The sequence below is a fragment of the Lactuca virosa genome, chromosome 3 (genome assembly GCF_052849685.1).
Source record: "Lactuca virosa cultivar CGN04683 chromosome 3, Lactuca_virosa_CGN04683_v6, whole genome shotgun sequence".
NCBI classification, from domain to species: domain Eukaryota; kingdom Viridiplantae; phylum Streptophyta; class Magnoliopsida; order Asterales; family Asteraceae; genus Lactuca; species Lactuca virosa.
The window spans coordinates 328268901-328289723 of record NC_136428.1 but is presented as its reverse complement, the minus strand read 5'-3'; the positions used below and the strand labels follow the sequence as shown (position 1 = coordinate 328289723).

Sequence of the window (20823 nt, the reverse complement as noted above, 5' to 3'; positions counted from 1 at the left end):
CCAACAGAGATCCGTCAATTCTTAGGACTTGCTGGCTATTATCGCAGGTTCATACAAAACTTCTACAGAATTGCTAATCCAGTTACCACCCTGAATCAGAAGGGTGTAACCTTTATCCGGGGAGAGAAACAAGACATTGCGTTCCAAACGCTGAAGCAAGCCTTGTACAGTGCACCTATCTTGTCTCTTCCAGAAGGGACATAAGACTTCGTAGTATACTGCGATGCATCCAATCAGGGACTAGGCTGTGTACTTATGCAACGAGGAAAAGTTATTGCATATGCCTCGAGATAGCTAAAGACACACGAAGTCAACTACACCACTCATGAACTTGAGTTGAGAGTAGTAGTGTTTGCTTTGAAGATCTGGAGGCACTACCTTTACGGTACAAAGTGCACCATCTTCACGAACCACAAAATCCTCCAGCACATCTTCGATCAGAAAGAACTTAACATAAGGCAATGACGATGGGTAGAAATACTCAATGATTATGAATTCGAGATTCGTTATCATCCCGGCAAAGCCAATGTAGTAGCAAATGCCTTCAATCGAAAGGAGTACTCAGGTCGCAGAGTAAAAGCACTAACCATGACCATCCATTCACATCTGTCCACACAGATCAAAGAGGCTCAGATGGAAGCCTTGAAGCCTGATAATGTGGCAAGTGAAGCCTTAAGAGGAATGGAGAAGAATTTAGAAATCAAGGGTGACGGAGTTCGTTATCTCATGAATCGGATCTGGACACCAAAGTTTTGTGGCTACAGAGATGTTGTCATGAACGAAGCCCACAAAAATCGATACTCCATTCATCCAGGTTCAGATAAGATGTATCTGGATCTCAAGAAACTCTATTGGTGGCCGAACATGAAAGCCGAGATTGCTACCTATGTGGGCAAGTGCCTAACTTGAGCCAAAGTCAAGGTAGAATACCAGAAGCCCTTAGGTTTACTACAAAAACCAGAGATACCTGAGTGGAAGTGGGAGCAGATTACAATGGATTTCATAACCAAGTTTCCCAAGACATCGGGTGGTCATGACACCATTTGGGTAATCGTCGACAGATTAACCAAATCCGCACACTTCCTACCAATAAAGGAAACAAACAAGATGGAGAAATTGACCAAAACTTACATTAAAGAGATAGTGCGATTGCATGGTGTGCCAATATCTATTATCTCTGATAGAGATAGTAGATTCACCTCGCGATTCTGGCAATCACTACAAAAATATCTGGGAACTAAGTTGGACATGAGTACAGCCTACCACCCACAAACCGACGGGCAGAGTGAGAGAACTATTCAAACATTAGAAGACATGCTAAGAGATTGTGTGATCGACTTTGGTAAAGCATGGGATACCCATTTGCCACTTGTCAAGTTCTCATATAACAATAGCTATCACTTTAGCATCAAGGTTGCCCAGTTCGAAGCCCTCTATGGCCGCAAGTGCAGATCACCTCTGTGCTGAGTTGAAGTGGGTGACACGCAACTAGCTAGAAGGCAGGTTCCAGAAAGCACTCTCACCGGCCCGGAAATCATCAGGGAAACGACAGAAAAGATCGTTTAAATCCGAGAACGACTCAAAGCTTCTAGAGACAGACAAAAGAGCTACGTTGACAAGAGACGAAAACCCTTGGAATTCCAGGTTGGTGAGCGCATTCTGTTGAAGGTCTCACCTTAGAAGGGCATGATACGTTTCGGAAAACGTGGAAAACTAAATTCAAGGTACATTGGGCCATTCGAGATTCTTTCTAGAATCGGTCCAGTAGCTTACAAACTCCGACTACCTCAAGAACTTAATAACGTACATCCTACCTTCCACGTGTCTAATCTAAAGAAGTGTCTATCCGAAGAGACTCTTGTGATTCCACTCAATGAAATCGGGATAAACGAGAGCCTACACTTTGTGGAAGAACCAGTAGAAATCATGGATAGGAAAGTCAAACGAATGAAACAAAGTCGCATACCAATAGTGAAGGTTCGCTGGAATGCCAAGCGGGGACCTAAATTCACTTGGGAGCGAGAAGACAAGATGAAATAAAATTACCCGCATCTCTTCCCTAGTCCATGAGTATTCTATAGAAATAATTTCGGTACGAAATTCCCTCTAACTGGGGGATAATGTAACAACCTGTTATTTCGAGTCAATAAAAGTCAAACTTGTTAAATCAAAGTCAAAATTATTAATATCATAAAACACAAATATGATTTAATACTCTATTTATATATATATATATTAGGATTTCGGCATTTGGAATCAAAATTCCATTTAAAAACCGAAAACACCTTTGAGAACCGAGAACCCTCGCATGGACCCCACCCCCTCGAACCGAAATCAGATTTCGGTCAAGACCGAAATTCCTTTTTGTTGACCGAAGACTCTTCTTGGTTGGGCCTTAAGGACCGAAATCACTAAATTTTGGCCCATTAGGACCGAAAACTCCTCTTATATATAAGTGTATAACCGAAAACATTTCTCATTTCTCAATTACTATACCGAAATCATCCTCAATTTGCTCTCAAAACTCATCCAGAATCCTCTCAACTATCATACGAAATCATCATATCTTCAAGGGATTTTGCCCAGATTCCTTCAAATCTTCATAAAGTCATCAAGAACATTCATCCCATCTTCAAATCTCCTTATTTTCCTCAAGAACACCAAGAATATCTTCAAATACTCATATTTCACCCAAGAACACCAAGAACACCTTCAAATAATTCCTAGGAATTTTTGTAAGTATTCCTTATATAATTTAGTGTTGTTTAACACTTTAAATTATTATTAAAATTATTATTTAAATGAATATATCATTAATTTAAATACGATATCATGTATAATTATTATTAGGATACGACTACTCACATGGGTTCTAACCCGAGGATCATCGCTACTTCGTATCCAAACAAGGACACACATTCGATGTGAGTTCATACCCCTACATTTTCACTATTTTTCCATGTTTTTAGGGAGGGGGGATACAAGTAAAACACAAGGAATATTGTGTTAACATTCAAACGATTTCAAACATTTCAAACTATTTTAAACGGTTTCAAGCTATTCTAAATTATTCCAACTGTTTCAATTATTATTTTTACCAAAACATATATATATATATATATATATATATATATATATATATATATATATATATATAAGATTCAACAGACTTAGGACTGGTGTTTTCGCCTTAACTCCTATTCCTTGTTTGGTTGTGGGCTTAAGGTAAAATTCACTTGTCCGACTGTATTTTTAATTTTAGTTATTTATGCCTTAAATATATATGAGCATAAAACTTTAACCCTTTTTGTAACATGCCGAACAAAGGGGTATTTTCATAAATATTTTCATTACATACAAAACTTACTTATAAACTATAATAAGTATAGTTTATGGAACACACATACTACTCTACTAGTTCAAGAAACAATACAAGAACATACATAATAAACTATAATAGGTATAGTTTATGGAACACTTACATCATTTTTACTAAATTCAGAGATATAAATACAAAACAAACATATAAACTATAATAGGTATAGTTTATGGAACATACGTACTATTTTTACTAAGTTCAGGTTACACTACAGAAACAAACATATAAACTATAATAGGTATAGTTTATGAAACATACATACAGTTATTCATTACAAAGTGACTTTTCATTACACGTAACCGTCAGTATAGCTTTGTGAGACACACTTCAAGTACTTACCTAAGTACCAACTAAGCCCTGAAATTATAACCAGAGTTTCATGGAGGGAGAGGGTGACACTTGTGTATAGATCTATACGGGACTGACAATCCTGCACCTAAATTGGTAGCTACAGTTAGGCTGGCAGGCCTGGGGTGACAAATGTCGTACCATTTCCGACGCCTGAAGAACGTCATATTCAGGCCATCTTAGGTCATCAAGTATGGTTATAATAACTCACAATTTGGTATTGAACAATACGATTAGTGTAAGAATACATAAACAAACTTCAAGTAGTTTTATTAAATAATAGAACTACAATACAATATTTTACATTACAGCTGGTGGAATCCAGGCACGTACATTTACAGAGTTTTCATATAAATACACATACAGTATACTATTTTCCAGTACAGAGAAACTTACATTTCAGAGAAACATTTATTTCACATGGTTTTATTTAATAATAAAACTACGATATACTATTAATGAGTACAACAACACTTACACATTTTGGTCTTATGGTATTAAGACTACAATTCATTTACAACAGAAAATATAAGATTTTCTGGAAGAACCTACTTACATTTTCAAAGAACAACAGATGGATTTCAAATACAAATATGCTTATGAACTCACCAACTTAAATGTTGATACACTTTCAAAATCACTTATATTTTCAGGGAACCAGTAGACAGGTATACTTACAAGTTTTGAGAAGACGGAGCATTATGCAGTCACGTCTTATAGTTTTTGCTATACACTTTTGTTGTCATACAAACAATGCTATGAACAGATGTAAAAACTATACTTTATCAATGTAATGGTTGTTGCTTTGATTACTATTATTCAATTGTTGTGATACTCTACATGACGTCATCCACCCCCGGACATTTCCGTCGTTCTGGTTTGGGGGTGTGACATATAATGTGGTTGGGTTGAGGTGGACCTGTTTTGTGTTGAAGGACAAGATACCTCGAGCGGTCCAGTTGGTACTGTAGGCCCTGTTGGATTAAGTGTCTAAGCCCATAACTATAATTGGTATAAACTTGAACTGATGGTAACACATTCTTTTTGGGTTGCCCTCAAACCTAGCAATTGAACATGATGATTTTTGAAGAGAAAGATTAATTTATTATTTGATTAATAAGTTTAAATAAATAATTTATTAATATATTATGAAAATAATATATTAAAATAATAATATTTAATTAATAATTAATTAGAATTAACTTCGATATTAATAGAATTAATTAAAAGATTATATCAAACTCACACATGCCCTTGAACTACGCTTCCGCACTTCCATGTTCAAGAATAATCAAAAAACATTGTTTAAGCTTTGTCAAACAACAATTCAAACTCACTGTCCACAGACCACAAACAACTACCGCCTAGCAAAACTAATTGGGTTATTTAAAAAAAATTCCACATGTATGAGTCGACCTAAAAACATGGTCAAGAATAAGTAAAGACTTGGGTTGTGTTTGATATTCATCTGACCGAGTCAGGTCAGACATTTTTGGCTAACTCGGTCAGCTAAAGCTGTTTGGTAAGTCAATTTTGTGCATCTAACTCGGAAAGTCGAATTTGACTCGGTAAGAAGATGAAAATTGGCTGACTGAGAATGGGAGAGGCGTCTTCCAATTGTGTCATTTCCTTACAGCTCCTCTTTCAACGACTCCATAGACACTCTTCTTCTCCCGCAACCAGCAAAGGTCATCGACGATTTCTGCCTCTGCCACCCAACGATTGACGCCTTCTGCCTCTTCTCATCAGGTAAAGCTTTCATGTTTGGTGATTTTGTTGTTTCCGAGTTTCAATTGATTTGTTCAACCTTTTGATTAGTGGCAAATCAGTGGCTGTGAGAGAGCCACAATTAAATGTGACATCCCCTAATTTCTCGGCCAGAAAAGACCGATTTAATTTATGCTTTTTAAAATAAAATCAGAGAAATCTTTTCAAAAGATGTTGCGGAATTGGTCCCCAAACAACATATGATAAAAGTTTATCAAAACCCTTCATTAAGAAGGTATATATTTTCCATATATATCAAAACCTCGGGATGTCATGTTCCGATACATATCAAAAGCATAAACAAGACATTATAAGCCTTACTACAGTTATTTACAACCACTGGCCTATAATCCAAAAATCTCACGTCATCCTCCGACTATGCTCGGGGTCCACTACCTGTAATCATAAAAAAACTGAGTGGGTCAGGCTTGGGAGCCTGGTGAGCATATAGGATTTTCAACCCATAGTAATAATAAACTTATTAAATTCATCAATCAATAATAACCCTGATTACCCGTTCCCGTTATCCTCACTTTACGTCCCTAAACACTTTTCACAAGGGACCTAGCCTAAAGAATATCATCGGGATGGACACTATTGCTAAGGGGTTTCCTTAGCCATACATGTCCTAAAGGCAACCATGAGGGGGATTGGAGTACAGCGAATAAACACCCAAGTTCATTAACACATACAGGTTGCGGGCCTGCTAGTGCTTCCCACTGGACTGTCTAGAAAGTCCGTGGTCGTCATCCAAACTCCGCTAGATGACTGAATCACAAATCACAACGAGGCCTCTCATCACTTTATTTCATCACACACCAACTATCTACCCATGTTCTACCCAACATATTTGTAGATAAAAATACGTATACAGTTTAAAACTTGTATAAAACATCAACTCAACAGTCACCTCAAATAAACAATTAATATATTTACACATAGCACGTATTATAAGGTAAATACTTCATATCATTGTGTAAAATGAAAGTGACTATACACTCACTTGATTTGATGAAAATCAGGCAGCAATTCGTTTCCTAAAACGTTCGTTTCTAATAAAACCGAGAGTTTTATTCAGAAACCGGGCTCTGCGAGGGTCGGGCTTCGAAACCGAAAAGATAAATTTTCCGGGCTTCACGGGCACTTCGTGGCGTATTCCGAGGCTTATAATCGATACCGGGGCTTTGGGGGATGTTAAGATGAAGAAAATATGAAGAAAGGGGCTAAATATGGCAAAATCTCAAAAGTAACCGGGAGGGTTCGCATGACCCTTGTATTTATAGGGGTCCGAAGTCCTGATCCGACGGCTGAGAAGGAGCCACGTGTCGCAGATCCGAAGCTCGCAGGGGGATGGCTCGCACGAGGTCTGCGCGTGCGAAGGCTTGCTGTCCTCTCCTGATTGGACCGAGGTCTACTGGTCCGAAGTAGGGTTCCGTGGCTTCTTGCGAGGGCTTCAGACATGTGAAGGAGGACACGCGTCGGACATGCATTGGACCGCTCAGCAGCTCGGATGACTCAGCCTCGTTTCGGACATGTGGCACATGCGAGGCGAGGACACGTGGCTCGCATGACTCACCAATTTCGGACACGTGGCACGATCTAAGCGAGGGTGACGTGGCAAAAACGTGACTATGCGAATTTTCTCGATTTTTGTGCAAAAACTTCTAAAATCCATAACTTTCGCATACGAGCTCCGTTTTTGACGTTCTTTATATGCACGCGTAGGTAAAATTATGCTCTACAACTTTCGTTTAGACTTCGTCGGCTAATTTTGCCTTTAATTTTTATATTATTATTTTTAACAGACCAGGACAGGAAATCCGTTAAAATTTTATAACTTCTTCATCCAACGTCCGTTTTCGTCAGACTTTTTACCGTTGTGCTACTAATGACGAGACCTTCGATTCTCGTTTAGGTCGTGTCGGCTAAAAATCACTCGATCTAAAATTCGAGTTTTTAGCTGTCTACTGCTAAGTTGAAACTTCGAAAAATCATAACTTCCTCATACGAAGTCAGATTTGGGCATTCTTTTTATGCCTACTCTCAGTTTAACGAACACTACGAGTTTCGTTTAGATCACTAATGCCAAAAAGTAGTTTATCGAAAACTCACTTTTTACGACATTCGGCCCCGTGCTGGTTTGTCGTGAAACTTCGAAAGGTCATAACTTCTTCGTTATAACTCGGATATCGGCATTCTTTATATATCCGTAATCCTTGTCACGCCCACTACAAGTTTCTTAATAGATATCGGCTTTATCTAAAATTTAATTTTTGACGCTCATTTTTATTCTTAATTAATTAAACCCTAATAATTAAGCATAAAACACATAATTCACATAATATTCACATAATTCCTATTTCATTTCTTCAAAATGAGTTACAAAGGTTAACCTAGACTATAATGTCAATATTAATGTCTAGCCTAGAAACACGGGCATTACATTAAACAAATAAAGAGCAATAAAACCCTAATCATAAGATGAAATGCTTCCAACAAGAATGAACAACAGAGAAACTTACAATCGGAATTCTAACTGTGATGTTGTAATATTTCAAACTTGAGAGTCATGATTGTTAGAAAGGGATAATCGGAGAAAGGCGCTTTGATTGTGAAGAGGGTGTTCACAGAATTTATAGATGATGAAATAACCGTTCATAGGTAAAACTTTCATGTTTCAATTGATTCTTCTCTTAAATGTATGTTGTTCAATTGATTTTCCTGTTGAATGTTTGGGTTCCGATTTTAAAATCCACCCCCGATCACTCCATCACTCCATTGATTTTGCTTTTATTATCTTGTGGAGTTTGGTTGTTGGCTCAAAGTTCCTATCTGCTTGGGGTTTTCTTCCACATTTTGTCTGTAAATAGGAATTTATCGAGTTTTCTTTTTCTTTTTCTTTTTAATTTCTTGAAGTAATATAATGTGTAGTTTATAAAGATTTTCAATTTTTTTAACATTGTTTATTGTTTTTTGCTTAGGTGATTCGGTTTCAAGTGCGGTTGGTGCTAACTTTAGTACTCATATCATCAATGTTAACACGGGAGAGGTAAATTGACTATTTTACCCTTATGGGTTTTGTGAAAAATTATATATGATAGATGTGCAAATGCAACATTGTTCTTGAATAATTCTTGATTATTGGTGTTCACAAATTTTTCTTTACTTTTGGGTTTATATTAGGATGTGACAACAAACCTTGTATCATTTTCTCAACAAGGACCTGTGCAATATGCATTTTATCAGCAAATGGTGTCATTTCCAGTGTTACCCTTCGACAACCTGACTCATCTGGTGGTACTTTGACCTATGAGGTAATAATTGGGCATGGTTTTTATAAAATATAGAATGAAAAATGATATAAAGAAATAGTATAACGAACTTATAAGTTTGTATCACAACTTTAATTTGGATTTTTAAATGATTTGTGTGTAATTTACATTTTGTATGACAGTTTGTATGTTTTTATAATTATTCAGGAACATCAACCATCACTGTATACAACATCAGGGTAAAAATATCAATTTTTACCGGTAAGCACATTCAATCAGATATACAATCAAACAGCTTGGTTTCTTACTCAGTAAGAGTTTATTACACATCAAACAGCTTGATTTCTCACTCGGTAAGAGTTTATTACACAGACAAACATTTCTCACACAACACACACATTATCAAACGGGACTTGGTCTTATTTCAAACGCCGCTGGAAGTTTATTGCATATTTGCATTAAGTTAATTTTATTCAGGTACGCATATTTCTTCTAATATTAGTTAACAAACGATTTCATGTTTTTATAAATTGCAACATGCATTTTGATTAATGATTAAGCAAAAATTGTTCCAAGAGTTAGTTTCTTTTCTTGTTTCTTAGAATGTTAGCGATCTCAAATTTGGCTTCTATCATCAACGATTCTTTCATATATAATCAATTTTGTTCGTCTATCCAACTATTCAGGTTTAACATATATATAATTCAGTTTTACTTTGAATATTGATATAATAATAATGCAAAAAAGAACCTCTCGATCATTTAGGAGCTTCAAGTAAAATATAACAAATATGATTATTGAAATATTACCTTTGGTATATTAAAATCCACAAAATTCAAAATGATTTTTACTGCCTCAGATAGTCGATCCATCATCAATGTGAAATCAGTCGGTAATTCCAACTTATAACGATTTAATACCTCATTGGCAATACACAAATTTCATCTAAAATCAATCAATTAAAAAGATTTTTAAAAAAAAATGTAATCGCAAAAACCGGCTCTGTGAATGAACGGAAAACAATCAGTTCACAGGTTCCTATAAAATTGCGAAAGACACAAAGTCTGTTATAGGTTCAATCATAGCATCGTCGGTCACTGCAGTTTTTGGCTACCGTCGACGTGGCATCGAACCAGAATATATGAAAAAAGATCAAATGATTTGATAGAAAAATAGATGAAAAAACCTCAGAGACCCGTTCAAAATCACACACACAGTGGAAGAGGCAAGAACGCGAATCCCGACCAACGAACTGAGCTCTAAGATCGTGTTAATGATCGGAGGCCGGCGAATTGGTGGATGGAATGAGACGCCGCCGTGATCCGCTGCTGTTTAAAGTATCATACGGCACTTCCTATCTTTAAGGGGATTTCTTCCTCATCGGAACTTGCTTAATTGAAAATCGAAATCGCAAAACATAAAAAGAAGTAAAAGAAAAAATTATGAATTTAGAAGATGAATTTGGTGAAAAGGTGTGATTGAAGAGATACGCAACTAATAGGTTATATAGAGTAGTGAAATTGTAAACCCTAGTTTTAGGAAGTAATGAGCCATGAGGGGTAACGCAGTCCAGAAAAGTTTGCTTTCAGTGGCAGCCCAACCAGCTTCTTCTTCCCGATGTGAGCGGAATTTTTGAGAGAATGTATACTTAGGCTGTTTGGTAGCATCACACTTTTTAGGAATTTATATTTATATCTAAGCATAAATGGATGTTTGGTTAGTCATCTGAATGTGTGCATCTTAATGAGAAAAATGACCATTTTAACCTTCTAAATTATTTTCTAAATACAGAATAAACATCACACAACATCCAATACATCAGTTCAAACAAATTGGATTATGATATTCAAATTTATGTGCTTCTTCATCAACAATCTCCTTGAAGAGGGCTCGTTTTGAATCTGTTTTTGGATCATTGGGCTTCTTGCAATCCTGCTTCCAAAACATTGATGAACCTGTTTTATTGGTGGATATCTTCCATCACTAGCAACTTCCTGAACAAATATTTTCAAAAAAAAACATTTCAAGATTTTCAAGCAATCACAAACACATATTTTCAAGCAATTCACGGACACATATTTTCAGATTTCCATGTCTAGTATTCACAATTCAGCAAGAACAGATTTAAGCAATTTTGAAGAGGTTTCATCAATTTTGAACTTTTTATTCATAGCAACAAAATCCAACAACAATAGAGCAGCAAAATTCGAGTAAGAACATAGCAGATTTGGGAGTTCAATCACAAGATACATCAACAAAATCAACAGAATTCAGCAACAAAAACAAAGTGAACAAATATTTTTGGAGTTCAAACACAAGATAACAAGTTTTAGGCTTGAAAAAATCGATTTCACAAAAATCGATCAACCAAACACAAGAACACAGTAATTTATTGATTTTGTGTTCAGAAATAGATTTATGGGAGGTATGCTTGAAAAATCGACTCATGGAAGAAAGTAGAAAAACATACCAGCGAAGGTGGAGGCGACGAGGAGGGAGGCGGCGACGGCGGAGGTGGACCGGCGCTGTAGGTGGTCAGACTGCAACTTGAAATCGGCGGTGTAGCTGAGAAGGATGAGTGCCCGCTGGAAGTAGAAGGGGGAAGAAAAAAGAGGCGGACATGATATCTGTTTTTTTCGGCAAGGGCATCAAAATAAATTTTTTCATCCAGACTCCATATTCTATCCGACCGAATAAGACCCTTTTTTTTTTTAATGTCTGGTCTGTTAAAAGGCTAAAATAGCTTCAACCAAACGCTCTGAATCGAAACGATCCAGAGCCATCCTCTTTATAGGATCATTAAAAGGCCAAACAAACAGCCCCTTAGATAGTATAATAAATACATTGCTACTTTTGGTGAGAATAACAAATTTTAGGTCATCTTTATGTTGTATCTAACTCGAGGGACTAAAATTTAGTATAAGCAGAAAGATATACTATGAAATTCATTATTTTTTGTATTTATAATGTTCTTTTGTTCCAATTATACAAACACATACAAACTTTTTATTATTATTATTATAGCAGCCTACATTCATTACAGTTAACCTAACTGTAAATTCAACTAAAATCGCATTAGGATAATATTTTTATAATTGGTAAATTCTAAAGTGAAAATGTTGTAACATGAATAAATGAAAATATGTTGCTATCACAATATAAAAACATACCTAAAATGTTTACTCATAAAAACAATGTACTTAAAAGCTTTTATCAACAACAAACAAATTACAAAACCCATATAAGTAGTGAAATGCAAGTACATTGCTATTATCAATAAAAAATGGAATATGTTGTTATTATAGGTAAAATATAAAATACATTGCCCTATTGGTCGCTAGACTAAAGTAGGTAACTGTTCCACGTATATGTCCCTTTGTTAAGATGACAATATAAAACATCCCACTTTCAACTATATCGATGACTTAACCTTATATTTCTGTTTTAGCTCCTGCAAGTATAAAACCATTAAATCCAAATAAACATTGAGTCAATGGTCGTTTGATAGTTGCTGATTGAGAAAGTCCTGACTGGGAAAGGTCTGTCTGAGTAATAAATTCTGACTGAGTAAGCAACCATGTTGTTTGATTGTACATCTGACTGAATATGCTGACCGATACAAAATGATCATTTTACCCTTATGCTCTATATAATAATAATAATAATAATAATAATAATAATAATAATAATAATAATAATATATTAATTTTAATAATAATAATAATAATAATGTATACACCTTTTGTTTCTTTTTCTTCTTATTTCCTAATTGATATCCAAAAAACGTGTACACATATTGCTTCTTCTTTTCTTTCTCTTTTTTTTTCTTTTTCTTCCTCCTTGCCCAGTTGCCCTCAAAGAGTCAAAGAGGCAACATAGAAGCCATATACCCAAACATGAAACACTTATTTCCTTGGTGGTGCTTGTTTTCTTTTTCCGGCGACATCAAAGAGGCAACAACCTCTTGCCCCTCATTTTCCGGCGAGATGAAAGAGGCAATAGTCTCTTCGTGTTTTGTCGGGTCAGGAAAGAAGAAGCAAGAGGAGATGTCAGAGCAGCCCCCATCGACCGATCTGCCATCACCGGTCCCAATATGCTCCACCCTTCTTTCCCCTTTAGCCCTTTTGTGTTTCTTTTTGCTAATTCTCCACCGGACCACATCATTTGTTGCCTCTGTTCGTGTTTCTTTTTCCATTTCCAGGGATTAAATTGATGGCTATGAGAAAGGAGGATGTGAGGGTGGTGCTGGTTCAAGGGCAACGGTGGAATCAATTTCACACTTTTTCAGTCAACAAGTTTTTTTGTGATGAGCGTGTCAGACATTGTTGACCCAATCAGATGCAAAACTGAGGCATATCAAACACATAGAATTGACTGAGTCAGATATTTTTGTCTGACCTGACTCAGTTAGATCCAAATCAAACAGGGCCTTAGTTGTCAAAACATAATTAATAATGGAAAAATGGTTATTTAACACACTAATTTTGAAACAATTTGTTTTTGGTCGACATATTCTCCTTTAACTCTAATGAAGATAAATCAACCATCTATTTGGAAAAATAGTAATAAGTAGCAATCTTTTGAAAGTTAACTGTATAGTTACATTTGTGGTCCCTAAGTATTGATGATTTTTGCAAATTTTATCCTAAATAGTATTCTCGTGCAAATTTGGTTCTTAATTGAAGTTTTTGTAGCATTTATCAATTTACGGTTCATATTCGAGGTAAAATGACAGTTGGTGGCAGAAGAGGTAGTTAGGAGTGCAAACGAGTCGAGACGAGCTCGAGCCTGGTCAGGCTCGGCTCGGGCTCGTTTAAGTTATACGAGGCTCGAGCTCGAGCTCGGCTCGATTCGAGCTTTCTTGTACTGAGCTCGGCTCGAGCTCCTAAAGAATTATACAAGCTCGGCTCGGGCTCGGGCTCGACTCGTTTTTCATTTGACGTGCCTAAATAAGATTAAGATCGGCACGAGCTCGTTAAGAAGCTCGTTTATTAATACCCTAAATCCCTAATTTCCCAAATATGTTTTTATTTTAATATATGAAAATAATAAATTATATTATATAAAGGCTAGTTTAGTCTCGCGGGCCTAATCGAGCTTAGTGACATAGGCTCGAGCTCGAACTCGTTTAATAAATGAGCTTAATATTAAGCTCGAGCTCGGCTCAAGCTCGTTTAAAATAGGTTTCGAGTCGAGCTTTTAACGAGCCGATCCCGAGTAGCTCGCGAGTAGCTTGGCTCGTTTACACCCCTAGAGGTGGTGGTATAAGTTACGGAGGGGACAATGGTGGGGTCGGTTGGTGTCAGAGGTGGTGGTAGTGGTGCTGGCGGTGGCGGTTGCGGTGGTCGGGATGGTGGCGGAGGAGAAAGGAACGGGCGGCGCTATATAATCATTTATGATTATAACAGGCATGTCGTGCCAGTACACCGGAGGGTTTATATATATATATATATATATATATATATATATATATATATATATATATATATATATATATATATATATATATGGCTAGGTTCAATTGTTCCTAGCATTTATTGTGTGCCCGTAAGCACAAATCTGGACCAACGGATGGATTATAATCAATTATCATGATCTGAGAGTCTATGATATTACTATAGGGTAACATGTACCATATAATCACACAATTTTTAGCATAATGGTATTTTGGTCGATTAACCTATATTAAAAAAGGAAATTTTCGGATTTTAAGGGATAATTAATTCCCTTATTTTTAAAAATCAGAATTTTTTAAATTAATCCAAATTTAAAAAACCGATTTTATTCTGTTAGAATGATAAAATGCCAACAATTAGCTAGTAAATATATTTTCGATTTTGTTCTTGCAGAATATAGTTCCAATTTAGATATTTTTGATAAATTACCTTATATTTTTTACTTTATTCTTGCAGAATATGGTTCCATGCAATATGTTTTTTTATAACTAACATGCTTAAAGAATTATACAACATATTATCAAAAATAACATTTTCTATGAAATACGAATTTTATTCTTTAAGAATCACTAATTACATAAATTCGTAAAAAATAAGATTATAAAACGATTATTACATTCATTCTGAAAAAAAAAATATGATTAATAATGGTTTAAGAATTACATTTATTCTTAAAGATTAAAACTAATAATGGTTAAAAAAGAAAAAAAAAACATTAATCCATTCTGAAAGAATATTATAATTAAGAAACACTTTATACATTCAGGCAGAATACATTCTGCTAAAATACTCTCATTCTCTGTGTTTTCTTCATTTTCTACATCAATAATAGTCGCTTCAAAACGTAAATCCACAGAGAAAACATAATCAATTTTCATATATTAAAAATTTCAGTGTATTATAAGAGAATACACTTCACAAAACGTAATATATTCTTATAAAATACACTATATTGTGTATTTGATTTTCCTAAAAAGTTTGTATTCTGTTAGAATACATTGACAAATAATAAAATTGAATTACATAATATAAGAAAAATAAAAATTATCTTGCGAAGCTACAAAGAGCTTACGTTCTAAAGTCTCACCACGATCACCAATTTTTGAATACAATTTCAAAAACACACATCATTTTGACTACAAATAATGAATAATTAACAACTTATCTACAAATTATTAAAATATTAAACCATAAATCTAGCCTCAATTATCAAAACAATAAAAAACAAATTTTGCATTAGTTACAATGGTGTGTATTACCCGATAGCAAAAAACTTGAACAACATCCTATTATAATATTGTTTAGTTTAGTTTTTGTATCTATGCAACTTTACTATTTTGCATTTTGTATATTGTGGAATTTAATACGACAACTAATATTTTATTATACTTCAACTTATATTTGCTATTAATATCGATAGTTCACATAAACCAATAATCATCGATGGAAATCTTGAATTGAGAAATAATTTGAGATTTGTGATTGGTTAATAGATACTAAATTACATGTCCAGATTTTCAAAACAGTAAATAAAGATGATGCGTGTGCGATTAGGAAAAAAGTTAAATAATTAATTTACCTTTGTTGATGCTTCCATGTTGCCGATTACCAACAACTCCACCATCCAAATGAATTGAATATTTTTTCCTCATTATCAGTTCCATTTACTAGAAGGTACTTGAATTGGATTTTGAATTTATAACACCACCTAATAGAGAAGACATAACACCACCTAATAGAGGAGACATTTATGCGATCTTGATATAAACCCAAGAAATAAACACGATGGGGCGGAGGCAGCACCATCCAGAAGCGGCATAGATGAGAGGGTAAAGACGATGATCTGATGTTGGAGGTGGAAGAGGGAGGCGTGTATCGATGACGATAAGAAGCTCTAGTAATATAAAAGGAAGATTAGGTCAAAATATTTATTTTCTTTCTTTAATTATAACATCTCATTTAAATATTTCCATTAATTGAGAATACAAAATCTCCAAAATACCCTTATTGAATTAAAAAATTATTTAATATTTTGCTAATGTTTGATTGGTACATTCATAAACACAATAATTATGAAAAACATTTGAACCTCTATATATATATATATATATATATATATATATATATATATATATATATATATATATATATATATATCAGGGACCAAAAATGTAACTTACTATAAAGATAATGATAATGTACCTGAAGCTTTTGATTTGTTGCGGCTAACTCATGTTTGAGCTAAGATATTTGCTATGTTCGAGCATAACACCTCTCTTATTAAAAGAAAAGAGAATATTTTAATATAAAGACGAGAGATTAATCGGTTAGTGAAAATGCAAAACTAACCTCCAAAACAATGGAATTCAAGCTCAAACTCTTGCATTATGCAACGGGCGCTTTGTACGTTCTCCATATCGCATAATTTTAGAGCTTAACTTCTGTTATTCTGATACCTAGCAAAGTACATTGCTATTTTTTAGTCTAACCAAAATAGAAAAATATGATCTTTTCTTGTGGCATTGATGTAACTATAATCATGTAGGATGCTATAATAAGAAAATAAAACAAAGTGTGTTACCATTTTTCTAATTTGCTTCAATTTTGCTAACTTAACTGGTACAATCTTCAGTTCTTCGGTTCACATTTTTTTGCCATAGATGGTTAAACGGAAAAACAGAATTATATTATATTTTATAATGTCATGTTTAAGTTTACACTTTAGTCTGTATATTTAAGTAATACTAATTTAAAAATATCATGATTCAATTAGACTTAAAGGTATCATATTGAACTAAAAACAAATCATTTTTAAGTTATCATTGTAGAATGTCATAAGGAGGTTTCATATGTCATAGAATCTTTATTCATTTACATATTTTAATCGTTATTATTAACTAACCATCACGTTAAACTATTTTATTGAAATCATTAAACAAAGTAAGTTATATTATTTTTTATTCTAAATCTTAAACTTACACAATCAGCGATTCAGAGATTATTTTTTATCCCTTTCTCCAACTTTCTCATATTCTGTCCTTTTTTCTAGTCAATCAACATTTTAGATAATTTATTATTTCATCAATTTTAGTAAATATTTATTAATTTTATTAAAAATGAGTAAACAATCATGTTGATACTTTGACTAAAAAAGAAGGTAAATTGTCTAAACTGGATGAAATGTTGGGTATACATAAAAGATACATCTTAAGAAATTGATCTAAAATAATGATAATTATACATAAATAAGCCGGTAACTAATGTATATCTTTAATAAACCAATTTTGATTTGATTTTCTATGTTTTTAACATCATTGCTAGGATATTATGTTGAAAGTTAATATTTTTTTTAAATGATGATTTTTAATTTTACATATAACGTGAGTACTATTCACTTTAATTTAATTTAAAAAAATTATGTTGAATTTTGTTAGTTACACTTTTACTTCTGTAATAGTTTTTAATAGCAGAGGTATTGTTTGGTAAGAATCATTTGTAGATAGAGGGGTGAAGTAGTCATTTAATATCATCTAAAAAGTATTTTTTTTATGACTTGGTGACTTTGCATGCCCCAAAAGATCCCAACTTCGATTTATAACATTCTACTTACAATATAATGGATATAACTCATGCATGGATGGTTCTAAGCTTCAAAGATGACAGCTTTATGACTCTAGGATCAAAATAACACCAAGAGTAGCAACTCTAAGCTTCAGAAATGATAATAATCCACAAGATCTCATCTATGGGACCAAAAAGGGTCCAAAACACAAACAAAGGAGATCTAAGCTATAAAACAAGAAGTTCATGGCTTTTTACCTCAAATGAGTGCCAAATGATGATGATAACCTGAATCTACAAGCTCCCACTCTTCGAATGAAGCTTCAAGATGACCTCCTTCATTCAAAAAACCAAAAGTGCACCCAAAAGACCTTCTAAGGTCAAGAACACTCAACTATGGAGTTAGGGTTTCGAGTATAGGGCTAGGAGGACAAGGAGGCTAAATAAATGAGGGTTTCAAGTCCATAAGGATGATTATATAGTGGCCAACCCCGAAAATTAGGATTTTCAAAAGTCCTTATGTACGCCCCGCGTACACTTCTGTACACCCAACGTACACCTCCGGATCCACGATCAAACCTTCGCATGAGTACGCTAAGCGTACTACTTGGTACGCCCCACGTACTCGCTTTACAGCTTGTATGTCAAGCGTACCTTGTGGTACGCCCCACGTACAACTCAAGGACCAAAATAGACAATTTAAATAATACAAGGGCAAAAGAGAAACTTACCAGGATTCAAGTGTTACACATTGTTATGCATGTTCGGTTTTGGACGTTTTGAGCAGTCCTTCCAGACCCTAGGGAAGGGTCCTAAGCCATAAAAATGAGGTCCCTTTAGCTAGTTTGGCTCCATGCATCTTGTAGAAGGTCTTAATGGATTGAGACATTGTGTTAAGGACTTTATGGACTTGTAGAGTCATAAAGTTGGAAACTTTATGACCTTAGTATGCCTCTGGACCTTGGATCTGAAGTATGCGCTTAAGTGTTGAAGCCATTAAGCACTTAATGAAGAAACTTAGGTTGCGAGGTTACGCCCTACGTAGCGTGGTGTACGCCCCGTATACCCGGTAAACCACCCCGATGGTGGTCTTCTGTGCAGCTTCATGCACGCTGAGCGTATCTCCGGAGTACGCCCCGCGTACTCGCATGGATCAACCCATGTTGAGTTAACTCGGTTAGGTTGACTCAGTGGGTTTATTGGTTTTGACTCAGTTTGACCTTGAGGGTTTGACCATTTGACTTTGACTTTGACCAAGATTGACCTTGAGGGTATTTTGGGTATTTAAGGATTTTGACGGAAATTCGTCATTTGGTGGAATTAGGTATCGGGTAGAGAGCTGAGATTCGGAGTCGGGCCTCAGCAGTTCTATTCAATTTGTGAGGCGATTTTTCCTCACTGTACTAACAGGGTCTAAGGCACCAAGGCCGTCCCTTTGGATCATTAACCTGTTATGCATGTTATTGTATTGTAGAGACATGTTAAGTCAGTATCTTGGTATATAGGAAGATGCTATGTGATCTGTAAATTTGTCTGACTGTCTGTTGTTTTAAGGTTACCTGTTATATGTACACATGTTTGGTTGATGGTTGAGGCTTTACTGCTCTGTGCGTGAGCCAACATACCAGGGCATTCCAATTCGATTGTAACATCCTGAAAATCATGACATAAAATTTTTGTTTTTAGATTAATAAATCATTAATACGTTTCTTTCTCATAAAACCAAGGTAACTAAGAGTTGGCAAAACATCATCAAATCACAGTAATTCACAAAATGCGAAAACATGTGGTGTGTGCCTGCAACTGTCCTGAGCTCTTTCATTTGAAAGCTGAAGTACCTGAAACATAAACTGAAAACCGTAAGCACAAAGGTTAATGAGTTCCCAAAATACCACACAATATACGACCACATATTATCATGCAATATACATATAGTTGCCATGGGCTCCTCCCATGGTCTTTATCTGATATGCCATGGGATCCCCCCATGGTCTTTACCTGGAATGTCATGGGCTACCCCATGGTCTGATATCCAAATGCCACGGGCTACCCCCGTAGTCTTCCATGCAAGTATCACAGAGACAACTAGCATACCACATAACATGTAATGGGCGAGCATTGGTGCCTTCGACCCATGGGTATAGTGAGAAGACTCACCTCGAATGCAGAAACTCACTGAAAGAAATCCCTAGCCGCAGCCCTGACGACACCTCCGAACTATCAGATCAAGATACACCCAATTAGCAATATGGTTCCATTCTAAGGCCCACCATCCATACTTGGGGTAAAATGACCATTTTACCATGACCCATCATGAACCCAAAACTGAGGCCCAAATCCAAAAGGTCCATGAAGGCCCACTCGCCCAATTTTCCAAATTGGGCCCAACCCCATATGGGCCTTATCCATAGCCCATAATTTCCTTAGCTACAATTCAGATTACCTCAAGTGTAACGACCCAATTTTTTAAATAAAGTTTTCATTTTTAATTAACCAAAACATTTCAAAACAAACCACCAAGTTTCAAGAACAATTGTTTTCAAATTCATAATAACATCATTTTTATTTCAAATATCAGAGTGTCCCATAAAAACGTCTAAGAGAGTGCACGTCGCGCCATCAATCCTTGCCCTTGCTCTTGGGCTCAAAAGTACATGAAACAATCAACAAACTGTAAGTTAATGCTTAGTGAGTTCCCCAGAGCATAACCTACACACAATCCACATAATCACATAATTCATATCAGCTATAAAACCTACATACCATATAAGCCATGCATACAACATATAAGGATGCCGTGGGCTCCCCCAGGGTCTTACTCCAGGATGCCATGGGCTCCCCTCATGGTCTTACACCTAAGTGCCATGGGATCCCCCAATGGTCTTTAATAGGAAAGTCATGGGCTCTCCACATGGTCTTACATCCGAGTGTCATGGGCTCTCCCATGGTCTTCAATAGAAAGACATGGGCTCTCCACATGGTCTTACATCTGAGTGTCATGGGCTCTCCCATGGTCTTCCATACAAGCATACCACATATA

The 20823-nt window shown here is 35.4% G+C and overlaps 1 protein-coding gene and 2 non-coding genes across 4 annotated transcripts; all 3 read right to left on the bottom strand.

The window, feature by feature from the left end:
- Positions 1-9745: 9745 nt before the first annotated feature.
- LOC145168134 (small nucleolar RNA snoR2/U65) lies at positions 9746-9900 on the bottom strand. The gene has a single exon (XR_013741721.1). It is a non-coding gene; the product is annotated as a small nucleolar RNA snoR2/U65 (small nucleolar RNA).
- A 184-nt stretch (positions 9901-10084) lies between these two features.
- LOC145168135 (small nucleolar RNA U49) lies at positions 10085-10152 on the bottom strand. The gene has a single exon (XR_013741722.1). It is a non-coding gene; the product is annotated as a small nucleolar RNA U49 (small nucleolar RNA).
- Positions 10153-10510: 358 nt separating this feature from the next.
- LOC145167398 (uncharacterized) lies at positions 10511-16115 on the bottom strand. 2 transcript variants are annotated; one of them, XR_013741113.1, is made up of 3 exons: positions 15802-16115; positions 11237-12217; positions 10511-10760 (listed from the first exon to the last, which is right to left on the bottom strand). XR_013741113.1 is itself a non-coding variant. In XM_079086593.1 (3 exons), exons 1-3 carry the CDS (start codon positions 15844-15846, stop codon positions 10590-10592), a joined length of 369 nt encoding a protein of 122 aa, XP_078942719.1. In that variant the 5' UTR covers positions 15847-16115; the 3' UTR covers positions 10511-10589. The 2 variants fall into 2 exon arrangements, 1 of the variants encoding a protein (XP_078942719.1); XM_079086593.1 differs by having other exon boundaries at positions 10511-10756; positions 11237-11393.
- Positions 16116-20823: the final 4708 nt, after the last annotated feature.

What these genes read in the sequence shown, in the direction of transcription:
- LOC145167398 (XM_079086593.1), bottom strand. Translation starts at nt 15,846, where the DNA reads ATGGTGGAGTTGTTGGTAATCGGCAACATGGAAGCATCAACAAAG. An exon ending in ACATGGAAGCATCAACAAAG is followed by an intron (nt 11,394 to 15,801) that starts GTAAATTAATTA and finishes CGAAAAAAACAG; the next exon opens with ATATCATGTCCGCCTCTTTT. An exon ending in CGTCGCCTCCACCTTCGCTG is followed by an intron (nt 10,757 to 11,236) that starts GTATGTTTTTCT and finishes TTGTTCAGGAAG; the next exon opens with TTGCTAGTGATGGAAGATAT.